The 18,937-nt window shown below is 33.7% G+C and overlaps 1 protein-coding gene across 1 annotated transcript; it reads right to left on the bottom strand.

Annotated features, from left to right (window-relative positions):
• Nucleotides 1-285: 285 nt before the first annotated feature.
• LOC121173258 (replication protein A 70 kDa DNA-binding subunit E) lies at nucleotides 286-2,676 on the bottom strand. The gene is made up of 10 exons (XM_041007903.1): nucleotides 2,656-2,676; nucleotides 2,311-2,578; nucleotides 2,137-2,221; nucleotides 1,858-1,985; nucleotides 1,691-1,781; nucleotides 1,430-1,591; nucleotides 1,134-1,202; nucleotides 942-1,062; nucleotides 670-840; nucleotides 286-450 (listed from the first exon to the last, which is right to left on the bottom strand). Exons 1-10 carry the CDS (start codon nucleotides 2,674-2,676, stop codon nucleotides 286-288), a joined length of 1,281 nt encoding a protein of 426 aa, XP_040863837.1.
• Nucleotides 2,677-18,937: the final 16,261 nt, after the last annotated feature.

The following is an 18,937-nucleotide window of genomic DNA, read 5'->3' as shown; positions in this document are numbered from 1 at the left end:
ATGGTAAACAACAATTCAATTGTATCGAGGACAACCAAACAAAGAATACTGGGAAAATCAATTGTTTTCAATGCCATATTTAATATAAGAAAACTTGCAATACTACAGTAGGAACAAAATATGGACAGATCTTAATTTAGAACGTCTAAAAGCATGAATCCAAAAAAACCGATTTTCAAATGTGCAAATGCAGTGATAACAAAAACTACATAATTATCTGTTCAATATGCCAATATTTTAATAGCAGCATGAAAACACAACAATAAGAATTTGGAATAAGCTAAATTAGCTCCTATGAGAATGTCTTGTTAATTTGTTAGACGATAGTTGGGCTGGCGAAATTTGAGAGCTCCTTAACTCATCATCGGCTTCATCAGATGACATCCGCTTTTTGGGTGTTAAAGGCAATCCCGCAACCGGATCATGGTCAGCTGTGACAAACAGAGATTGCTGCATAAAGCATAAACTGGTAAATAAAAAAATATAAGATATCAATGTTCATGACAACAACATTAACTCACACATTCAGCATGTGTAGCATCATTGCAATCAACATTGGAAGGATCTATTTTGGAACATGCTTGCACCATATATAAGTTGATGATAGTCAAACTCATGAATCATATCATCATGACAATAACGACTAAAATAGATATCAGAAAAGAACACCTCACTATCAGGCAGCATCTCCAGAACTGCATTGATCAAATCCAGGTCTTTTGAGTATCTAAGTACAACTGCATTTTTGAATCTTGATTGAATCCTGGCCTTAAAAGCAAGCACATGACCCAACAATTTGTCAAGTGCTTGAGGGGAAGCATTCAAATCAAGATCACCATCCTGCCAGAAACAACACAAATTCACCAGCTGCCAGTTACAACTCAAAGAACAAAATATAATACATAAAATGAGAAGCAGCATATCATAAAGCATGAACATACTTCAATCTTGACCCTATTCACATCATCAGCTGTTTGACCAATGAATTCAGCATATTCACAGTCCCAGAGCAAAAATTTGCCACTCTCATTGTTTTGGGTAACCATGATTTCAACTCTATACCTACCAATTTAGATGCCAGTCAAAAACAAAATACTGAATAAAACATGTTGATGGACCAAAACTCCAATTACCTTAGAACAGGCTGATCATTATCCTTGCCACATCCACATGTGAATGGTCCTGTTTGGATGTCAGTTTTCCTATGACATTGAGCACAGGCTGGATAACACCATGAATGGTTATCCATGACTATTTTGCTAATAGTCCCCACCGTAACACAAACAACGTCCTTTTAAAAAACCATAACAATCAAATTGCCAACAATAAAATGCCATTGTTAGACACATTAGCTATAATATATGAATGCGAACAAATCTAGCCAAATTCGACTTCCAACTACAATGAATATAAAATAAACACAGATAACAGGTCCACCTCAGAAATGGCATTGATTTCTAAAATAGTTTTGACTTCAGCCTTTGAAAGAAACGAATCCTTTGATGATAGCTGACTTCCCCCTGAAACTTGTGAGCTTGCTTGATCGCCAGGTAGCAAAACTCGACTCACCTCAACACCTAAATCTAAAAGCCTTAGCCAATCGAATCAATAGAATAAAACAACAGAAAACAGTTAAGACGATTGTCACACGAATTTAACAACCACAGAGCAAAGATGATAAGCAAAATACCTCTCTTTAAATTCTTGAATTTCCAATATAGGATCATTAATCAATAGTTTTGACGCCTTGAAGGAATTGCTCACTGAAGCTGGATAACTTCCTGTAAATGCCAACAACAGCAACAACAAAACTCAGTTATTGAGTATCCAAATCAACAAATAAAATATCATACTTACCCTGTGCATCTTTTATTCTGGCATGTGTCAATATAATAACCATCGGCCCATCATCCCCACGTTCATTCAAATAGGATAGGAACTGAGTACAGTAATTCTCCCAAAGTGTGCAAGACAAAATTTCACCACTACAGCAAAGAAACAACATTACATCCATCACCTCATAAGGATAAGATAGAAATAAGCACCATCCAAAATGAAAAATAAAATTCTCGACAATATAAACTCTAAATAACCAAATATACACAGGAGATAGCAAAAGCTGTGATTAACCATAACCTCAAATCCTTCATTCTAAAAACAACCCTGGTATTTTTCGTTGAAACATGCCGAAAGACCACTTGATCAACGACCCCAATAATATCTTAAACCACCAGAAATAAAAATAGGTCATCGAAAAAAACCCAAAGAAGTTATGATAAAAATGAAAGCACAAATCGTGACTGTACTCACCAACCAACAGGCCAGACACAAAATTGCCAGCAACAACATTTGCAAATTCAACAAATCCAAATTCCTTAAAAGGCAGTTCATGCAAATTAGCTTCTCTAACAACCGTCACTCCAATAAAAAATAACTTGTACTCATGTTCGCACACTCTAAATTGACCATCATTCTTAACAACTTTGAAATTATGCATAACATAAGTGCAATTCTCTTTCAAATAAGTTTTCCAAGACTTGAGGTGGTCCGATTTACAAATAGCATGAATTTGATCACCCTGAAATATGCAAACTATATAATCAATAAATGACATCAACAACAATCCAACAATCAAATAGAGAGCACAAAATATACCTCAGAATCAACAAAAACCATCTCCGCTTGCTCAGACTTGTTAGGAGTCCCAACGAACCAAAGATCGGTGATCCTAACAACAAGCTTAACGTTTCTTTTGATCCATCAATAGACTTAATCTTGTCAGGAATCCTCGCCATAAAATTACATAGACCTGCCAATTCTAAATGAAAAATGTAATAAATCCAAAACCATGGAAATGCTATGTAAAGAATGATTGTCAATTTAGAATAGAAAATAATGCTAACAAAAAATAGAATAGCAACACAGACTCAAATGACACATGCAATAACATTTCAATGAATGACAAAATACCATAAAAACTATGATACTATTCGTTGAACTACTAAGCCAATACATGCAACAACCTGAACCAAAAAAGAAAACCAAATCAACAAATAGCAGAGAAGCAGAAACAAAAATTATATCTCTGAAAAAATAATATTGCAACCATCAACAAACAAATAGAAAGGCCGAAAATAAACACAACAAAGTTCATCTTTTGGAAAATAGAATACCAACCCATCCTTAAACCACACAAGCAATAAGATTTCCATCAATGCCAACATACCACAAAAAGTATTACACTATCAATCAATCCAACAAACAATAACAGACAAATGGAAGCCAACAAAAAAAAACTAAGAGTTTGTAAATAATAAAAAACAGAACAGAACACGTGCCAGAGCAACATAAACATGCAGAAACCAAAATCACCAAACAACAAAAACCTGACAAAATCACACATGCACAACACACAAACAATAATATGGTTAATCAAAAAACACACATGCACAACAGACAAACAATAATATCATTAACCAAAAACCATGTAAATACAATCCAACCATCGAAGCCAGTGATAAGAGACAAAAAAAAAAAAAAAGCCAACTCAGCAAAAAAGCAAAAAAACAGAACCAAATAATTATAGCTCTAAAGGAATAATACGATCAATCTAAAACCATGTAAATGCAATCCAAAGAACAATTGACAAATGCAGGCCAACGAAAAGAAAAGCAAGAATTTGTGAACAATAAATAATAGAATAGAACACGTGCTAGACGAACATAAACATGCACTCGAACCTTCAACCACAGAAGAACGGAAATCACGAACTGGAAGCCACAGCCTCACGCCAAAATCCTAAACAACTGAATAGCTATATTGAAGACGGAAGTCAACTAAAAACAAATGGAAAAAGTTAAACAAATGCAATCAGCAGCTTGCAACTTGCTAGTGAAAGAAGTAAAAAACACTACAAAGAAGCCACGTACACCACCAACCACCAAAACTGCAAACGACAATCTAATCACTCAACAACACACCAAGCTACGTGGCTTAAAACCATAATCATAGAACCATAAAATAACACATGGCAGCAAGGTGGCAAAAAACCAACCCAACCTAGAAGGGCATAAATGACCAAAAAACAAAAAACTTGGACAGGTGTCAAGCTCTCAGTTATGGGTATTTTGACCAAAAAAACCAAAATTTTGGACAACTGTCAACCTCTCAGTCATGGGTATTTCAGTATTTTCCACATACTTCTGTTTTAGTATATAAATATTGATTGATACTAGTATATTTGTGTAAATTATTATTTTATTTTATTAGTTTATAAATGTCTTTCTGTTTTATTACTTGCTGAAAATATTGAAGTAACAACTGAGTTTTATTGTAATTGGCTAAAATTGAGAACATTAAATCTTTTTATCCATAAATTCTTTCTGGTTAAGTCATTAAACATATTAAATAATTACATTTAAATATTTTTTCTTGTGAATGTTATTATTTGCTTTACTACATAAAAACTGAGATTAAATATAAAATTAGGAAAAGATATTTACTGTATTATAATTTTTAGTAAAGTAAAAATATTTTTTTCATTTATTTAAATAATTAATATTATAAAACCGAAATATTCAAGGAAATGTATTTATTAATTTTATCTAACATATTGAATTTTTATTTATTCAATATTTCTTCCTTTTATAATTCCTAATCAGTGTTCTTCGAAACTTGTCATTTGTCAAAACATCTTTTAGGGTGTGTTTAGAAGGAATGAGAAAAATAATATTAGAGAGAAATGTTATACTTTTTTTTGAGACTCCTATCTTTTACATTTTATTTTAATTAAAAAGAAAAATTATTTTTATCTTTTCTATTTTCATGATCTAAATTAAACACACTCTTAGATTACGTTCCTTTTAGAGGAAAGAAATGTGCTAAAAGTGATTGCACCAACGAAATAGAAAAAAAGACAAACTTTCGTTCGTTCATTTTAGTAGAAAATTACAGTGAAATTTGTACAAAATTTATGGGGTCCATGCTTTCGGATTTCTCCGCTAAATTGAGAAGAAATGCAAAGAAAGAATACGGTAAAAATGTTAAAATGGGTGTTTTCAAGAATTGATGATGTGCGTGGGTCACTTTTTTAATTCATCACGTAGGGAACAAAATCAAATATAATGCAGGCACACTCGAATATGGGTTGGAGAATGAAATATGACTAGCATAATTTAGAATATGCCTATGCCTAGTAAAATTGAATTTCCGTAGAGCATCGAATTTGATGGCAGTAAAATCCATTGCACACACATAAATAAAACGTGATAAAAAAGGATACAATTTGTTTTAAAAAAACAAAATCGTTTAAGAGAAAAATATTAAAGCAGAAAAAAACATGAGTATAATTGAAATTTCACAAATACTTTATTTATATTTTTTATTATCTACCATATCACTTTTTTTCTTATTATTTCATTTTTTTTATCTCTACCTAACAATCTTATTTTTCACTCTCTTTCATTTTTTTTCTTTTCATCTATTTTCTTTTCACATACTTTCTTTCCTTTTCTTTCATTATAATAGAACAATGTTAAAGATGAATGTCTAATAGTGCTGTAGTTGATGACAGATTTAAAAGCTTTGAAAATGGCATTATACATTCATACCATGTGACTATTTTTTTTTATGAGTATATGTGACTATAAGTGAACAAAAACGATATGACCACGAGTTTAAATTCAATTTAAGCCAAACATAAAAGAAGATCTTATGGATAAAAATAAAAGAAGAATTAATGGCATGTTGATTGATAGGTGTAACTACAATAAGCACTCCCACTTTGGCTTTAATCTGTTTTTTTTTTTTCAATCCTTCCACTCCAAAGTAGTCATGCAATATGCCACCAAATAGGAGAAAGTCTGCAAATCTCTTAATTACTGGTTGGCAAGTGGAGTCCATTTGACCCACCTTACCTGAGCAAAGGGCACAGCTACTTGTCGTTTTCACGTTCTAGGTAAAAGGGTGACTTTTCATGTATCATATCCCATTGGATATCATATTGCCCTAAAAGCATAAAATGACATAACATCTAAGAACCCTTTATTTAACGTCTTGCATTTTGAAGCAACAACTTGGGTTCAATACCACAAAAGCCCTTCCTAGTTGTCAAACGAGTATAAAATGCATGTATCAGGGATTTGGATTAGTTTTCCACTTGTCCTATACTAGAAGGGCTTTATACGAGTGTTATTCAGTTTTGTCTTATAGTTTTTAATTTTGTCTCTTTCAGCTGAAACTAAGCCATGATGTCCATACTATACAATCTTTTCTGAGTTACTATTGAACCAATTTTTTTTTTTTTTAAATATCAACAAGAACGATCCATTTTGGGTCCGAGGAAGATGTAGTCTTGGCATTATTCAAAGATCTTAGCTAGTAATGTGCAATACATTTTTTGTGTAATTTGTATTTTGTTTCTCCTTTTTTTTTTTTTTACTGAAATCGATGAAGTACTTTTGTGACGGACAAAATTATTGTAGGTGGACAATTGTTTACGAGTATGAACAAGAAAGTTAGATTTAAATAATAATAAAGAAAATCCTTTTAGTTTTTACCCAATTCAATTTTGATTCCTATGAGTTACTTCTTAAGGTATTGGTTAATGCATTGTCACTCATTTGTGTTTTTTTTTTCTCTTACAGCGAGGTTTAGTAATTTAGACTACAACATAGAACACAAGAGCATGATTGATTAGAAAAATATATTTATATACATAAGCTTGTTTGTTAGAAAGACCCAGCATTTCTACTTACTGCTGTCACTTTTACTTACTTTGCACTTTTACTACTTACTTTGCACTTCATACATGTTCTCTCAACAATGCTTCATTTCTGAACTTAACTCAGGCTAACATTAGTTCCCTGTGTTCGATACTCGGATTCATCCGTTTTAATTTTTAAATACTTAACGATCTAGTGCGCTTTCCGGCAAACCGGATTTCCCTTGAATATATTTCTACAGATCTTGCTTAGCGAGCTCGTCTCACTAAGCGGAAATCCACTTTTGGTGCAGAGCGTGACATTTTGCGAGGAGCGCAATTCCTCTCGGGTTGGGATTTGTGCTGAGCGGTTTTATTGGAACAAGTTTAGGTAAAACTTGAAATCTCATAATTTCAACTTAAGTCAATAAAACTCTACATAACTCAACATCCACATCAAGCAAATCACACATGGCTAATTCACACAACACCTCAACTTATCCAAATCAATCAAATAACACAAGAATTACATTAAACATCAATTTTAAGTTATCGAAATTGCAGGGCGTTACACTGAAGACCTGGGGAATGTGAATCCCATGCATGAGTTTATATGTGTATATGTGGAATTCGATTGCTTGTAATGTTGATGACAATGAGATGAGATGATGTTGATGTTGATGATGTCATTGAGATGAATGTTTGTTGTGTATGTACATGGGAGTGTAGTGACCCTGTCTGAATATCCCTAGAAAGGGAAGAGGATTGGTTTAAAAATTATAAGTGTCCCTGGAGAGGGAAGGGTTTTTTTTTTTAAAAAAAAAATTTAACTATCCGAGGTCAGTGTATTGTTGGAGCCCATGTTTCATACTACATAACTGCGTGAAAATAGTATAAATTTGTTAGTAAGTACCTGTGGTTCTTCATGAGGAAAAATTATGGTACGAGGCAGGGCGTTACAATTTGACTAAGGGCTCTATGTATCTAAACCACTACTCCTTAGACTCAAGACTTAATCTAGGTCACATGACTATCTAATGATGATGGTTCTATGTCTTATATGTATGATTACACTAAGAATAATACTACTACATTGCATATCAACAAACATAGACATTTTCTACATCAAACTTCCCAACCTGAGAAAATTGGGATGTTACAAAACATAATATTGTCACAACAGAAATTCCAAAAAAGAAACAGGTTAAGAAAGTAATTTGTTCTTCAAATTAAAATAATAGAGGAAATTGCAACTTATCCATCACAACCTAATCATCTTCCATTTCACAGCTTCCATGCATTGATCGAATTATGATATAGTTGATGTCCTTGCAACAAGCTTTGAATCCCTTCTTTAAGGGTTCAAACAGAGCATCCTCATTCACGCATTTGTTGTGCAATGAAGTAACGAAATGTGACCTTACCTTACGAGATGGTCTCTCTCATCTTCAATGCACAGGGATATATTGTGTTCAAACAGAAACCACGAATGCAATGCCACCATCTGACGCTGCGTCATCACCATTGGCCACTAATAATGTAAATGGCGGGAAGAAGAACAGTCAAGAACACTGGGGTTTTAGGTTCTTCTCTCTTTGTGTGGTTGTGGTGACTTTTAGATGTAAAAACAAAAAGAGTAAATTGAAAAATTGGTCCATAGTTGCTTGGCTCAGCGCATGCTATTCACTTTCGCACATGTGGATGTGCCACATTGATCTTCACATGCCACATTACCTAAAACTTTAATAGAGACCAAGATAACTTAATGGTTGGACTAAATTGTTGGGACATTTGTATTTTTGTGGACTAAATTGATCATTTTCATAATTCACGGACAAAGTTGTCACCGAATGCAAACTACAAGAACAAAACAAACTATTTATCCTTTTTTTTTGGAATAGGAGGAAAAGAAAAAGCAAAATATAAACCAATTAAGCTACAAAAAGCAACACAAAGTCTAGCTATATTTATTATATATTTGGGTTTAAATATTATATATATATATATATATATATATATATATATATATATATATATATATATATATATTATGATTTTAGTTTTCCATAGACTAAATTTAGTTAATTGAAAATATAAGAACCCATGCCTTATAAATTTATAAGGATCAATACTCAAATGTATAAAAAAAACAATGATTAAAACATTTAAACTAAAATCATATGTGTAATTATAAGATGTATATTTTTTTCTCTAATAATCCATATCTTTATAATTTTTTATTTATTATAGGATTTTTTTTATTCATATTCATATCTCCATGATATGGTTATGAGATATTGAGAGGTATTATCCTATCCCTCTGAAGTCTGAAACATTATAAACATAAACAACAAAATGAAGTATTTTAGTTAATGGAAAAGAGAGATAAAAAGGGAAATTATATGATCCAAAGGTCTAATTAATTTAAATATGTTTTTCGTCCCAGCAAAATTTTCAATATGTTTTTCTTCCTCTTAAAATTGAAATGTATTATTTTTTTGGCCTAGAGCTAGGCTTGGATGAATCTGAGCCTACGTGATATTTTTTAAAACTTAAATTATAGGCTAAAATATGTTTTTTATCCCAATAAATATTGAAATGTTTGGAATTTGTCCTTGCGAAATTTTGAGTCCTTTTTGGTCCTCAAAATTGAAATCTGTTATATTTTGGCCCATGTTAGAGATAGGGGGAGCAACATGAAGATTAAGCTTTGAAGAGTTTTGTCTTTTTGTATGCCCAACTTATTGAGTGACATTTGTATTAATTGTTGCCTTTTTAGTCTTAATCCATCTATGTGTACATCATGCATCATCATGTAGAGATAGGAAGATTGTTTCTAAGGTTAAAAACTTCTTCAGTGAATAAACTCTCTGTTTTAATTGATTTACCTGCTATGCGTAATCGATTACATAAGTCTTTTGAGAAGTTTGCAGAGAGATCTTCATTTTGGTTTAATCGATTACTCCTTATCCGTAATTGATTACTCTGTTCTTTTGAGACCATCTTAGTTTTCTTAGGATCTCTGCTTTAATCGATTATGTGGGTATAGTAATCGATTACATCATTCTTGAAGTGATCGAGAACACTTTAATCGATTAAGTCAAGAATCAAATTGATTACATTGCTCTTGAAAGCTTTCCAAGTTTTGGGAATAACACTTTAATTGATTGAAATGAGAATCTAATTGATTACTTCTTTGAGATAATTAATTACATTGGTAATTTAATCGATTACAGGCGGTTGTAACTATTTTCTCTATAAATAGCCACCTTGTGTTTTCACTTTAAACAATGATTTAGAACGAGCTTTCACGACTCACACATTCTAGTCGTCATTTTTGAAGCTTTAAAAGGTTAAAGTGAGTTGTTAACATCTTGTGAGATAAAAAAGAAATCCATTCAATCGAGTTTTGGTTCTTGCATTTAAATGATAAGGTTGTGTCTCTCCTTGACTCTGTTTTCATATGTTCTTACATATTGTTACAACATATGCATGAGTTTCTAAAGCATTCTAGAATAGGGTTTTCTAGTTTGAGCTAAGGCTAGGTGTCTCTTAGGCTTTTATTCACAATGGACCCTAGGGTTGGGTGTCGTAGTCTCTTTTTTTTTGGGTAGCAATTGAGATTGATTTTGATTGCTTGTAAGAACTCAATGTGCATAGTGGAAATCTAATTTAGGTTGAATTAGATAACTGGAGTAGCTTCTCTAGAAATAGATACTAAACCAATATAAATCTTGTTATTCATATTCTCTTGAATCTTATCTCTCTTTCATTGCATTCTTGATCAATTTGATGAGTTTAAAGATATTTCTTTTTGAAGTCCTTTAACAAAAGGATATTGTGTACGGGTGATTGATTAGATATTGGTTTGAAATAAAAAGTTTATGATACGATCCTTGGAAGCAAAAGTTTTTCAAAACTTTGTTTTTAATTTTGATTTGTTTTCAAAACCAATTCACCCCCTCTTGGTTTGTGAGTTCCATCATCTTTTTCAATGAGTATTCGAGCTACATCTTGAAAGTTGCTCAAGGTCACAGTTTTTCAAAAAATGGGCTCTAAACAAATCACTTTCAAAGGGGTACTTCTCTTAATTGACCACCATTGTTTGAGGAAGAGCATTTTTTGTTTTGGCAAAAGAGAAAGGAAATATTTATTCAATCAATTGATCCTGGTGCATGAAATGCTATTGTTAAAGGACCATTTATACTAACTAAAGAAGTCAATGGTGAATTGGTTCCTAAAGAATGGGATGAGATGAAAGATGAAGAGAAAAGAAAAGTGCAAGATGATCAAAAGGATAAAATCATTTTAACTTTTGGTTTATCTTCTGATTGAATTTTTCCATATTGCAAGGTGTAAAAGTGCATAGGTGTTAGTCGGTCAATACAACTAACTTTTGTGTAAAAAACTGTTGTAAATTGTATACAACTCCTCCCATGTATAGTTGTTTTTGGTAGTATTGTAATTACTTTTTGATAATTTAGGTAATAGATACTTTAGTATCCCAATTTTGTGTATTTAATGATCATTCCACTTCAATTTCAGGTAAAATAGGCAAGATTGGTGAAGTGTAGATTTCATGAACTCGCTAAGCCACTCATCTTCTGGCTAAGCGCATCATCCACTAAGCGCCCCATCTGATGGCTAAGCGCATGAACAATTCTGGAAGAAGGATGAGTTGTATAAAGGCGTTGAGCGAAAGCCAACTCGCTAAGCGCACCGTCTTCACCTTCAGGCTAAGCGAGTATGACTGGCGCTAAGCCAAAAGTCACTTACGTGCGCTAAGCGAGCTCATCTTCCGCTAAGCGTGCGTCCACCGACAGGATTGCCTATTTAAGCTAAAATCACGATTTCTGAAGGAGTTGAGTTTTTTTGAGAGTTTTTGGCTGTGGAGAGACTGAGAGAGAGCTGAGCTTGAAGAGGAAGCCATCTTGCGGAGCTTTGGATGAGATTTTGAGAGATTGTGAGGTATCTAGAGGTGGAGGAGACATCCCCACTACTTGTATTTCTTCTATCTTTCATCTTTTCTTCTCATTGTTGTAAAGGAAGCTTCCCTGCTATGGAGAGCTAAATCCTCAGTTGGTTCTTCCTATGGGGTACTTGATATAAATACTTTCATATCTATCTAATGATGTTTTATGTGTTCACTGTGCTATTAGAACTTAATTCTAGTGTGCCTTTACCTTGATCACGCACTTGCATGCTTAGTTAGGGTCACTCAACATTGGGAAATGGTTTGATCCTTAGAACCTGATAGGACAGGCCTAGCTTATCGTATTTTCACAAGACATCGGGGTACGGTAACCTAGTTTTTGTTATGTTATGTCTCAATGCGGTTCTGGTTAAGTTTAGTCCAACAAGAGGGATCTGAGGATGACGCTTGATTAGGATTAGGCTAAACATGCACGAGACATCGGGGTTTAGTAGTCCAGGAGACAACATAGAACACATGAACATTGTTAGGTAGAGAACATCCTTAATAACATCAGTCATCCAGTAGGAAGACCAACACATTTTTTTTATCTGTCTTCTCACACCACTACTCACATGATTTACTTTAGAATAGTTTAGTTTGCATACTTGTCCATACCACACACCAAACTTTCATCCAAAGACACTTATTTACTAAACCACAGGTTACCAAGTAAAACAATTCCCCGAGAGTTCGATACTCGGTATTCACTTACCGTTTTATACTACTTGCTCGATCCGGTGCACTTGCCGACCGTCGAACAATAGGAGATATGAAAAATGCTAGAAGTCACTCATGAAGGCACTATAGATGTGAGAAGAGCAAGAAAGTACACTCTTGTATCCAAATATAAATCTTTTTGAATGAAGAATGGTGAAACCATTTCAGAACTTGAAACAAGATTCATCCATATAGTAAATCACTTGCTTGGTCTTGGAAAAACGTTTGAAGATGATGAGTTAAACATCAAGATTCTCAACTGTCTTACAAGAACTTGGGAATCGAAAATCACAATGATCAAGGAATCCAAGGACTTGGCATCTATGTGGATGGAAGCTCTCTTCGGAAAATTTCTTGAATATGAACATGGGTTGATTCGACAATCTCATGTGGAAGATACAAAAAAGAAAAGGAAAGGGATTGAACTCAAGGTTAGTTCCACAAAGGAAGATCACAAAGAAAGCTCTAGTGATGATAAAGATGTAGAGAATTTGAGCTTGATGGTGAAGAACTTTGATAAAGTTCTCAAAAGATCCAATGAAAAAAAAAATTCTCTAAACCATTAAACATGGTGGAAAGCAACGAAAACACCTTCACATGCTTCGAATGTGGGAAGCAAGGCCACATCAAATCAGATTGTCCTATCTACCTTAAAAAACAACTTGTTGAAAAGAAAGGAAAGAAATATAGAAAACCATAAAAGGCCTACATAGCTTAGGAAGACAATGCATCAACATCCTTTGATTCTTCTAGTGAAGAAGAACTTGCAGGATGAATCCTTAACCATTGAAGAAACTGAGGTAAATTCTGAATTTGAAAAACTTTTAGAAGCCTTTAATGAAATGCATGAGGAAACACAAAGGCTTGCTATTTCGAACAATAAGCTAAGAAGCGATCTAAAATGAAATATCATTAAATTGGCTTCAACACAAAGTGAGCTTGTTAAATTGAAGCATGAAAGTGAAAAACTTGTTTCAAGTTATAAAGCCATTGGTTGTGTTTGTGTTTCTACTTCTCTTAATATGGATGATTACAAATCTTTGCCAAATGAGTTTGAAAAGTTTAAAAAGGATTACTATGAAGAACTTATAAAGTTACAAACTGAGTTTTCTTATCTTAAAGATCTTTTCAGGAAAATGAACAAAGAAAAGAATGATCTTAGTCACTTGCTCAGTGTGCAAAAGCATACTACCAGTAAGACTGGTTTGGGGTATAACAAGCAAACTAACTTTTTAAAGAAAACTAAGTTTGCATCCTCCAAAAAGGTGAACCCAAACAGAGTCTCCAAAAAGAAAAACATAGTGCATCCTAAGCTTGATGCAAAGACTTATCATTATTGCATGAAATGAGGGCACACATCCTACAAATGTTATGTTAGGAGATTTGATGTTCTGAGAGGTAAATGTGTTTGGATTCCTAAAGATTTATTGTAGAAATTAACCCCATTGGACCCAACCTCAATTGGGTACCACATCTCTTTAATTGATTTTGTCTTGTAGCCTAAAATCAAGAGACTCACTATGGTACCTGGATAGTGGCTTCTCTAGGCACATAACTGGTGACAAGTCCAAACTTGCTGACCTTGTGTTAAGGGAAGGTGGATATGTCACTTTTGGAGACAACAATAAGGCAAGAATTATGGGAGAAGGAAATATTGGAAATCATAAAAAGACACAAATAAAAAATGTTCTATATGTTGATGGACTTAAGCACAATCTCTTGAGCATAAGTCAACTATGTGACAAAGGCTTCAAAATTGAATTCAACAAGAATTGTTGTCTCATTTGTGAAGCAAAAACTGGTGAGGTTGTTCACATAGGTAAAAGAATTGGCAATATCTATATGCTTAATATTGAACATGCATCATTTCATGAGATTAGTTGCTTGGTAAGTAAGATTGATGATTCTTGGCTATGGCATTGTAGCGCTACACATGTAAACATGCATCATCTCAATCATCTAGTTAAAAAGGACTTAGTAATTGGTATTCCAAAACTCAAGTTTGAGAAAAATAAATTGTGTGAAGCCTAACAAAAGGAGAAACACGTCAAAAACTCTTTTCAAAGTAAAAATATTGTTTTTACTTCAAAACCCCTTGAACTACTTCATGTGAATTTATTTGGACCATCAAGAACTATGAGTTTAGGTGGCAACTACTATGACTTATTAATTGTTGATGATTATTCTAGGTTCACTTGGACTTTGTTTTTGAGAACCAAAAATGATGCTTTTGATGCTTTTTGCAAACTAGCCAAAGTTATTCAAAATGAGAAAGGTCTCAATATTGTTTCAATTAGAAGTGATCATGGAGGTGAATTTCAAAATGAGTATTTTGAAAAATTTTGTGAAGAAAATGGAATTCATCATAATTTTTCCCAAGAACACCTAAAAAAAATAGTGTTGTGGAGAGGAAAAATAGGTCTCTTGAAGAAGGAGCTAGAACTTTTTTAAATGAAACAAAGCTACCAAAGTACTTTTGGGCTGATGTTGTGAGTATTGTTTGCTATACTCTCAATAGGCTTCTAATAAGACCTATTTTAAAGAAAACTCCTTTTTGAGATTTACAAAGGAAGAAAACCAAATATTTCTCATTTAAGGGCTTTTGGATGTAAATGCTTTGTTTTAAACAATGGAAAGGAATCTCTAGGAAAATTTGATGCAAAAGCTGATGAGGCAATTTTTCTTGGTTATTCATTGAAAAGCAAGGTGGTATATAGAGTGTTTAATAGGAGAACATTATGTGTGGAAGAATCTGTACATGTTGTGTGTGATGAAACTAACTCTCTTATTCAAGAAAATGCTTTGGAAGATGAAGATACAGGTTTTCAGGATAAGGACATTGCACTTGAAGATGAAACCAAGGTTAAGGATCTTGAACAAAATAAGGAAGTCACAACCACACCTCCTAAAGACCTCCCAAAGGAATGAGGAACTCAAAAAGACCTCCCCTTGGACAACATCATAGGTGAAATATCTAAGAGAGTATCCACTCAATCTAGACTTAGAATTTTATGCAATAACATGGAATTTGTTCCTCAAATTGAACCTAGAAACATAGATGAAGCATTACATGAGGAACGTTGGTTGTTGGCTATGCTTGAAGAACTAAATCAGTTTAGGCTATTGCTTGCTTTTGGTTGTATTATGAATTTCAGGTTATATCAAATGGATGTGAAAAGTGCATTTCTCAATGGATACGTTGAAGAAGAGATATATATAGACCAGCCTCCAAGTTTTGTAGACTTTGAACATCCTAATCATGTTTACAAGTTGAAAAAGACACCGTGTGGTTTAAAACAAGCACCTAGATCTTGGTATGAAAGATTAAACAATTTCTTAATTGGACAGTCTTTTGTAAGAGGTCAAGTTGACAAAACATTGTTTATCAAGAGATCAAACAATGAGTTCTTGCTTATGCAAATTTATGTTAATGACAGTTTTTGGTGCCTCTAATGAAGCTTTGTGCAAGAAATTTTCTAGTTCTATGCAGGATGAATTTGAGATGTCTAAGATGGGAGAATTAACTTTCTTCCTTGGACTTCAAGTAAAGAAAATGAAACATGGAACCTTCCAATGTCAAACAAAGTATTGTATAGAATTGCTTAAGAAATTCAATATGGAAAAGTGCAAAGAAGCATTGACACCAATGGCAACATCCACCTATCTTGACTTGGATGAAAAAGGTAAATCGATAGATGAGTCAAAGTACAGAAGTATGATTGGTTCACTCCTTTACTCGAATGCATGTTGACCTGATATTATGCTTAGTGTTTGATTGTGTGAAAGATATCAAGCAAATCCCAAGGAATTCCATTTAATAGTTGTTAAAAGGATTATTAAGTACCTAAAGGGCACAACCAATGTTGGTTTGTGGTATCCCAAGGGTACCTCCTTAAGTTTAATTGTATTTTCAGATTCTGACTTTGCAGGATGCAAGCTAGATAGGAAAAACACTTGGGAAATTCACTTGTATCTTGGAATTACAAGAAACAAGCTTGTGTAGCACTATTCACTACAGCAGTAAAATACATTGTAGTTGGAAGTTGTTGTGCTAAAAGTCTTTGGATGAAACAACAACTTGAAGACTTTGGGGTAACCCTTGATCACATTCCTCTAAAATGTGACAACACAAGTGCTATTAATCTGTCTAAGAATCCAGTCATGCATTCTAGAACTAAACATATAGAGATTAGACATCATTTTCTAAGAGATCATGTATCAAAAGGTGATTGCTGCATTGAGTTTGTTGATAGTGAACATCAACTAGCTGATATCTTTATTAAACCTCTTGCTGGAGATAGGTTCTTCTTTATTAGAAATGAGCTAGGTATCATAGATGGATCTAGTATTGAAAGGTATTGTGCTATAGTATATGCATCTTGATATATGCTCTTTATGTTTATCTATTTTTTTTCTTTGAAAGCCTGTGTATGTTGATATGTTGAGATGTGTTCGAATTTTTAAAAGATACATTTTTAGTATGTTTTTTCACTATTTTAATTGATTATGTGCTCGTTTTAATTGATTACACAGTGTTGTTTTGTGTTTTTCTGTTTTAATCGGTTACTTGATATTTTAATCGATTGCAATGTATGCTTTTGTGTTTTTATGTTTTAAAGTTTATGGTTTAATTGATTACAACCTTGTTTTAATCGATTACATGCTCTGATTTATGGTTTCTTTTGGCTTTGTGTTTTATTTAATTGATTATTCTACATTTTAATCGATTACACTGTGTTTTTAATCGATTACTTATATCAGATTTTGGGTTTTGGGTGAAATAAGGGTGATTTAATTGATTACTATGTAATTTTAATCAATTATTTGCATGTTTTTTGTGTGTTATAGTCCATTACACTTCTTCATCTTCACTTCATCAACCACCTTTATCACTGCATTTACTCCCTCCACCCACCTCAGCCAATCAAAATGCCCCAGCCTTTCTTTAAAAGCAAACCTAAACCTATCCACAAATCACACCAACACCATTTCTCAAGTTTCTGCAACCACCATTTCTCTGAACCCAAACCTCTTCTCTCCAACCTTCTGTCTTCTCTTCGAAAATGGAAAGTAACCCATTAAAAGCTTAGAAGAAGGAAACGTCCTCCAAAAGGAAGCAAGGTGAATGCTCCCAAGCTGCCATCAATCGCTTAGATACATGGTTCACAGATGAAGGAAAGAAGAGTGACTACAAGCTGATTTATGCTGTAAAAAATGTGAGAGTCCCCAAGTATCTAGACTTGGAGTGGTTTTCTCAGCAAGAGTTCAACTTTCCCAATTTGTTAGAAGTTCACAAGCTGACAAAGCTGGTGCAAATGAAAGGGACATTTTATCCAGAACTAGTCAAAGTGTTCTACACTTATGCACATGTTGACCTTAAAGGTAACCTCTTCTCTACTATTAATGTAGTAGATATGATTATTAATGCTACTGTGTGGAAGGAAGTTATTGGTCTGGACATGGGTGGAGTCCGTAAGTTTGATGAAACTATAGATGGTTACAACAAGATGCAGATCTATAGGGGAATGTTTCTTGATCCTGTTAGGATTTTGAGAAATCACTAAGGAGTTGGTGGATTGACTATTGAGGACAAAATGCTAGTATACCTCATCACCTACATTCTCACACCAAGGTCAAGCAATCATGCTCAGGTACTAGATGATGATCTGTAGATTGTTTATGGTATGAAATCAGGTATCAAGATGAATTTGGTACTACAGATTGAAGACATTTTGTTAAAATGTCGTCGCCTTGTGGATTATGAGTTTCCATATGCTGTGCTTGCCTCTAATTTATTGACTACTTTAAGGTTGATGTCTTTGATGAGATTGTGGATTTTACCAAAGCCTCTAGTGAGATAACTGAAAGACATCTCAAGACACTTGGTATAAGGTATGTTGATCATGAATGGATAATGGCTGTAGAGCCTGTTGCTGGGAACACTGAAGATGTAACGCCCTGAAATTTCGATAACTTAGAATTGATGTTTAATGTATTTCCCGTGTTATTTGATCATTTGATTGATTTGGATGATTTGGGGTATTGTGTGAATTATCCATGTGTGATTTGCTTAATGTGGATGTTGAGTTATGTGGAGTTTAATTGACCTAGGTTGAAATTATGAGATTTCAAGTCTTATCCAAACATGTTCCTATAACACCACGATCTCGGATTCGTTAACCGTAAAATCACCTTCATATTTGGACTGTAGGTTCAAACTTAAGTCTGCATGTTTTGACTGTTGAGATTGTCTAGATCATATTTTTGGATTGTTCGCTTAGAGAGACAAGCGCGCTAAGTGAAATTCCCAACCTGAGAGGGAAATTCCTTTAGTGAGAAAGGTGCGCTTGCCGCAAATCCCAACCGAAAGGAAACTTGCTCAGTGCGAGGGGTCGCGCTCAGTGCCAAAAGTGGATTTCTGCTTAGTGAGACGAGCTTGCTAAGAGAGATCTATAGATTATAAATACATCCAACAACGTAAAATTACGCATTTTGAGCTCCCTCTTTCTAAAACTTCTGCCCAAAAACCCTAAACACTCCTTCCC

Source organism: Glycine max, chromosome 13 (genome assembly GCF_000004515.6).
Source record: "Glycine max cultivar Williams 82 chromosome 13, Glycine_max_v4.0, whole genome shotgun sequence".
Lineage (NCBI taxonomy): Eukaryota > Viridiplantae > Streptophyta > Magnoliopsida > Fabales > Fabaceae > Glycine > Glycine max.
Note: the sequence above shows the minus strand (reverse complement) of the source record. Positions and strands in the feature narration are given on the sequence as shown.